At 44.5% G+C, this 6,725-nt stretch overlaps 1 protein-coding gene across 1 annotated transcript; it reads left to right on the top strand.

The window, feature by feature from the left end:
- The first annotated feature begins 4,101 nt into the window (after window positions 1-4,101).
- Window positions 4,102-6,617, top strand: LOC104953545 (alpha-2C adrenergic receptor-like). The gene has a single exon (XM_010780492.1). The coding sequence runs from the start codon at window positions 4,311-4,313 to the stop codon at window positions 5,658-5,660; it is 1,350 nt and encodes a 449-aa protein (XP_010778794.1). The 5' UTR covers window positions 4,102-4,310; the 3' UTR covers window positions 5,661-6,617.
- The last annotated feature ends 108 nt before the right edge of the window (window positions 6,618-6,725 follow it).

The following is a 6,725-nucleotide window of genomic DNA, read 5'->3' as shown; positions in this document are numbered from 1 at the left end:
TGCTCTCCACAATGATCAATAACAGTGAACGGATGGTCAAAGTAAGGTACAAATAAACAGAATCACAGAAAGCCTGGTTAGTGTTGCCTGACTTTATAACGTTTTTTTTTTTAAGTGTGTGTTTGCGTTCTAGTCACTTTGCTCAGCGCTATTGCTTGTTACAACTTTATTTGCCGTACTCGCCATAAACTGTTAGCTCTGGTTAATCTCACCCCCCTCCGACATAAGCGTGACGTATGCGGTTCTTGCTTCTAGACCGAAAACATTTTGGTGCTTGGTAAGCACCGGTCTTCGGTGCTTAGAGCCGGATCCCCTGCGGTGTCAACACGAAAAAACGGTGCTTATCAGGCTCTAGCTCCGAACCGGCCCTGGAACCGTGTTGGTGTGAAAGGGGCATGTGTGTGATTGACCCGAGCTTGCGCCTCGTCGTTCTGATAGCTCCGCCGCTTCGCTCCAACCCCCCTCCCTCCCCCCCAAAACTACAGGTGAAAATTACTTAAGTGACACATTCATCGCAAGAAGTGTAGCAAAAGTCAAGGCCGCAGATTTTGCAAGCCAGTTTGTAAATCCATTAAGGATATTTTCTTTGTTGACATTGAGGTTATTGGCAAAGTTGAAATGCAACACTTGTCTCTCTTTTCAAAGCTAAATGATAAAATCCAAGAAATATCTTATCTATTCTGTTTAAAATGCATCCCGCTTGACATCCAGCTGCCTGCTTCACAGGGACAATGATGCCAAGGTCACTGGATGTGCTGGCAATCCTCTGGAGGCAGAAAGACAGCAGAGCAAGATATGGCTAAGATATATAGCTCCTCCTAGCTTTTTAATGGCTCTGAACCCTTGTAGTTCTGACAATCCTATACTCCAATGATAGAACGGTTAGGATCAGTTGCTGAGATATGAGGTTGTTTAAAAAAAAAAGATATGGCGAGCTAAGAAATAGCAGTGCAAAAAGAGTCAAAATTAACAATTTCATTGATCTTCTTTTACTGTTTTTCCTACAAGAAATTTGTCACAGAAAGGCACTATAAGAAGGCTCTCTGAGGTGAGGTGATGCCAGCAGAGAGAATCTCCCCTGGGCAAGGTGTTGCTCCCCTGAACTATTTGTTCCTGGCTCTATAGTTGTCTGCCAGCATAGCAATGCCATTTGTCACTGTCAACAGCTGGTGCAATACCTCCTTAAGGGTGGGACTTATACGGATACCACTGCACATTAGTGATGGAGGGAAAATTAGAAGTATCTATGCTTACTGGTACAGCTTTGATTTATTTTTGCTTTGTTAGCATGGGGCTGATTTAGCAATCTTTGATCGTGTTGTGTCCACAATGTGTGTGATAAGAGTTCATAATCTGGAGGTAAACGCCTTTGGCAGTATGACTTCTAGCTATTATGAGGAGTTGATTGTGTGATGATGCGTAATAACCAGAGTACTCGCTGTATTGGCTTTGACAGTGCCACAAGAGGCTGGTCATGTTACCTTGTGAAAACTCATCAGGTATTATTAAGGTCTTGGAGCTCTATTCGATGAATCGTATTAGGGCTAGATTGCTTCTCCCACATATGCTGCATTGTAGCGCAAACCAATTACCACATCTTTACAATAACCTCACTTTGTGTCACTGCAGGAGCTTAACCAGAAAATATGCAACTAAACAACACAAAAAGGACGATCATTTATCATGTCACTAGTTTTAAAAGAGCAAAAAATTACAGCGCCTTGATAGAAAGAGATAAAAGTGATTAACAAAGCTTTCTTGACATACAAAATCAGGCTTCTGGCTATCTGAATAAGGACGAGCCAACTTAATCCCTTCCAGCAGAGCACAATAGGAAACAAGAAAAGGTCTCGGTAATAGCTGAGATCGCTCACTGGTGCCCCAATTATATGGACAGAGCTGTGGCCCCGGGACACAACTTAATGACGTTAATAAGGCTTGTCTGTCTGTTGAAAATCAGCTTAGAGTGCATCCATGCTGACCTACAGCATCACTCTGGCCTTAGTTCAATTTAAACAGGCAGCATGAGAAGTAGCAGGGTGTTTCACGAAATGGTGGGGGGGGGGACATGTTCAGTAGAGACTGTCCCCTTTCGGGGGGGGGGGGACATGTTAGAGACTGTCCCCCGCCCTGACTGTGTTCCCAGTGGACCACGAGCCTTCCTCATCCCCTCTGATAGCCTTAATGAGGATCAATTTGGAGTTGCGAATGCTCTTTAATTCAGTATGGCTGAGCTGCTCTGTGATTAATGACAGGTACTTAGCCAGGAGACTGGTCAATAAACGCACTGGGCCAAGAACATAATACCAAGCTATACGCCAAAGGGGAGAAAAGCTTTCTCCAGGCAGTAACACCACCCAGATCAGAAGGCGTTGACGGGTGCAGAGAAAAAAAATGATAAGACAAAAAACGTTGAAGTTTACCGGTTTCAATATTTACCATAGTAACATTTGCACGATCATATTGGATATTATATCATCCATTAAACCAAGTTTGAATAGGAAACCGTTGTGTTCAAAACTGTCAAGCATCCAGTAGCTTTGCATGTAACCTACTCTTGTGAAAACACTTCACCTTGTTGCAACATGGTTGCAAAGACTTCAGACTTCTTAGTTTTCATGTAGAATTATAGGCCATTGAACTTCAATATCAAATGTGGTCAAATTCTTTCAAGGTATATATAAGCACTGTTCCTTGTTGGAAATGAAACCCCATGAATACGTACAAGATAACCTGGAAATCATGGTTATATTTAATCAAGCCCTTTTATTTATTGCCTGATAAAGACCACCCAGAGGATGAACTCATTAATCATGCCCCTTTCTATTCTGTATGCATTCACACTGCTTTACATGAAGATACAGCCTATGCCTTTATTATCCTCAAAACTGAGAACAGAAACTCACAACTGCACCATGTAATCCTCTAATCTATTTATCCACACAATCGCAGGACATTATAAAAACGTTCCTCTGCAAGGTCACAAGAACTTTTTTGATGTTCTATATACATTATGCATGTTAACCAATAGGCTACATATTGTAATATCTATTCACATGGATGGATGTGTAGTACTGCATGTCTAATGATGATCATATTACCTGTGTGTGTGTGTGTGTGTGTGTGTGTGTGTGTGTGTGTGTGTGTGTGTCTGTGTGTGTGTGTGTGGGGTACTGGAATGTGCTGTGGGGAGCGGGTTTTGAAACACAACCCGGTTTGTATTGTCCGTGGTCTAATGGCATTGATATATATTTGCAACACTTGAATCGTGCCCAGTGTGCTCACGGATGGATAAAATATAGGAACGCGGTATAATCCTTCAAGAGGGGTTCTTGGTGTCTGCACTCCGCAGCTGTCAGTCTGTGCGATTGACAGTTGTGTCCCTAGTGATTCCTCTGTACTTGACATTTATACTGAACCCTGGAGCAGCGCATCTCATTCTGGTATCAGACATAGTCCATTATGTTTCAAGGAGTGCGATCAGTGTATGGCTTGGGGGGGGTGTGTGTGTCCGGGGCTGGCTGTTGCAACACTGACCTCCAGTGTGCGCACGGAAGGACAAAGCAGAGCGCGTTTTCCTAGGTGCTTGGTGCGGCACTCCGCAGCTGTCAGTCTGTGCGTATTGACAGCCCCTAGAGCTCCTGCTGACTTTGTACATTATAATGGACGCGAGCGCGCACTCATACTGAAACAGACCTCCAATAGTCAAATCAGAAGAGAGCGAGTCAGTGATGGGCTGCTGTCCGATCTGTAACTGTCAGCAACTAATCTTACACTACAGACAAACAGGACACACGCAACGCAAATGTTCCTCCAGTAGCAACCTACACTAATATCATGAATTTCTCCTAAATACATGATCAAATATAAAACAACAGTTGTATCATGTAGTCGGCTTATTTAACTGTTTTCTCTTCCGCATCGCCACTGTCTTTTCTCAGCGCAGCGGGTCGTTTCTAGTTTTTTTCTAATGTAAAAAAAAGAAAAAAAGACACGTGGTTGTTACAAACCTCTCAGGACACAGCGGGGACGCGGAGGTGGAGAGATGTGGGCACAGTCAGAATGGGAGAGGACGCGTTGAGGAGGGAGCCTTCTCTTACGATGGACATTCAGCTGCGGAGCAGCCTGCATATTTTTGGAATAAGGACTTAACATACTTTGCATATCGCCTTCTCTCTCTCTCACTCTTTTGTTCTAAAGGAGAGACTTGCGTGCATGGAGATGGAAGATCGCAGGTGAGGGGAAGAAAGAAAAATGACATTTACAGTAGATACGTGCTGAGGTCGTTCCTTGACTAAAAACAAGTAAAAATGGATTTTTTAAATAGATCCAGCTTGGAGGACGGAATAGAGGCAGAAAATATCTCCTCTAATTCCACATCTTTGAGTCAGTACAGCCAGCTTGCTATCTGGGGTCTGGCCGGACTTGTCAGCTTTCTCATTTTGTTTACAATAGTGGGGAACGTCCTCGTTGTAATCGCCGTTTTAACGAGCAGAGCTCTAAAACCACCCCAGAATCTTTTTCTCGTCTCCCTCGCCAGTGCAGACATACTGGTGGCCACACTGGTCATGCCCTTTTCTCTGGCCAATGAACTTATGGGCTACTGGTTTTTTGGTAAAATCTGGTGTGACATTTATCTGGCTCTGGACGTTTTATTCTGCACCTCTTCAATTGTTCACCTGTGTGCCATCAGTTTGGACAGGTACTGGTCAGTGACACAGGCATTAGAGTACAACTTAAAGAGAACACCTAAAAGAGTTAAAGGCATGATTGTGGTGGTGTGGTTGATTTCAGCCGTCATCTCCTTCCCACCACTGATATCAATGGACAGGAGCAGCAATGAGGCCAGTCCCACGTGTATCCTGAACGATGAGACCTGGTACATCCTCTACTCCAGTATCGGATCATTTTTCGCCCCCTGTGTCATCATGATCCTGGTCTATATTCGGATATACCAAGTGGCAAAGAACAGGACCAGAACGATGTCGGGGAAGAAGAGAGATGTGGACTCCCCGCTCGAGAATGGAATGGACCAAGCCGAATCAGGAAGAGGCGGGTCAGTAAAGTCCAACAGGGAAAGCATAAAGGACCAAGAACGTGAGAATGGACATTGCAAAGAGCATGCAGTCGGATCCCCTCTACCGAATGAGCCCAAACATCCGCCAACGGACCACGATGATGACTACGAAGACAGCAGCTCGTCGGACGAGAAACCTAAGAAAAGTACCAATTCCTCCAAACATCAACGTGATGAAAGAAAGGACAGGAAGTCCAGCCGCAAAAGCAGCTCCGCCTCCAAATACTCCAGCAGGAAGTCGCGTTCCAGCTCCAAATCCATGGAGCTTTTCTCATCTCGCCGCAAACGCCGGAGCACCGTCAACCGCAATAAAGCCTCTGCCGCTAGAGAAAAGCGATTCACTTTCGTCCTTGCCGTCGTCATGGGCGTTTTCGTCTTGTGCTGGTTCCCGTTCTTCTTCTCTTACAGCCTGTACGGGATCTGCCGGGAGCCATGTGAGATCCCTGAGACGCTGTTCAAGTTCTTTTTCTGGATTGGCTACTGTAACAGTTCGCTAAACCCGGTTATCTACACCATCTTCAACCAGGATTTCCGTAGAGCCTTCCAGAAGATCCTCTGTAAGTCATGGAAACGCTCTTTCTGAATGCTCTCTGTATGGGGCTGTAATAGAAACTTTACCCTGCAGATAAATTCAAACTGTTCTGAGCTGTATGATAAAGTGCTGGCCTGAAGGGAGAGGGGGGCTTAAACACCTTTACTTTCAGGGATTGCTGCTAGATTTGAAGGATCGATTTAACTAAGGTGTTCGAAAAGGTATTAACATATTAGAGTAAGCTCTTACTCACTGAGGCGGCTTTAATTCAACGCCATTCAGGCTGCTGTAGGACTGACGTGGGCTTTCTGCTAATTTCCCCCTTCCCATTGACTTTTTCTCCCCTCATGTCATACAAAAAACGGACTCATAACAGTAACTGTGATGCATGCACTCCTCAGTTGCTGCACTCGGATGATCCGCACTGGATGGCGATGGGTTTACAAAGACACTTTATTTCAAATATGACCTCATTCTCTGAATATAATGCGAAAGCCATGACAATCTTTGCAACCTTGACAACCGTTGCTTATGACGTTCTTCTGTCTCACTGTCACGTCACTCTGTTTCTCTTTTCCTTTGTATTACGTCACACTGTCAACATGAGGACCAATGGGACGAAGGGGCTCCTTGCTTACTGTTTCAGTAGCAAAACAGTTTCACAAAAAAAAGAAAGAAAAAGTAATCCTCCAAAAAAAAAGTCATATCTGCTTTAGTGTGTTCGGAGTTCAAAAGGGTCTGACCAGTTTAAGCAGTTTACTTTTATCAGCACATGTGTTGTAACATGAGGTTGGGACTTAATCTGGATACAGTGGCATGTACAGTTGAGTGGAATCACGGGCAAATACCTCTCCCTGGCATAAGTATACATCTTCTACTCCCCTCTGAGAAGAAAGATAGAAAACAGAGGTACTGCTGAGCCACATGGGCACCTACTGAAGCTTTCACTATATGTGTGTGTGTGTGTGTGTGTGTGTGTGTGTGTGTGTGTGTGTGTGTGTGTGTGTGTGTGTGTGTGTGTGTGTGTGTGTGTGTGTGTGTGTGTGTGTGTGTGTGTGTGTGTGTGTGTGTGTGTGTGTGTGTGTGTGTGTGTGTGAGATATATATAGAGAGTGTG

Source organism: Notothenia coriiceps, unplaced genomic scaffold (assembly GCF_000735185.1).
Source record: "Notothenia coriiceps isolate Sejong01 unplaced genomic scaffold, NC01 NC01_scaffold00021953, whole genome shotgun sequence".
Lineage (NCBI taxonomy): Eukaryota > Metazoa > Chordata > Actinopteri > Perciformes > Nototheniidae > Notothenia > Notothenia coriiceps.
This window is presented reverse-complemented; position numbering and strand designations above follow the sequence as displayed.

Excerpts from the sequence above, each read along its gene's own strand:
- LOC104953545 (XM_010780492.1), top strand. The coding sequence starts at position 4,311 with ATGGATTTTTTAAATAGATCCAGCTTGGAGGACGGAATAGAGGCAGAA.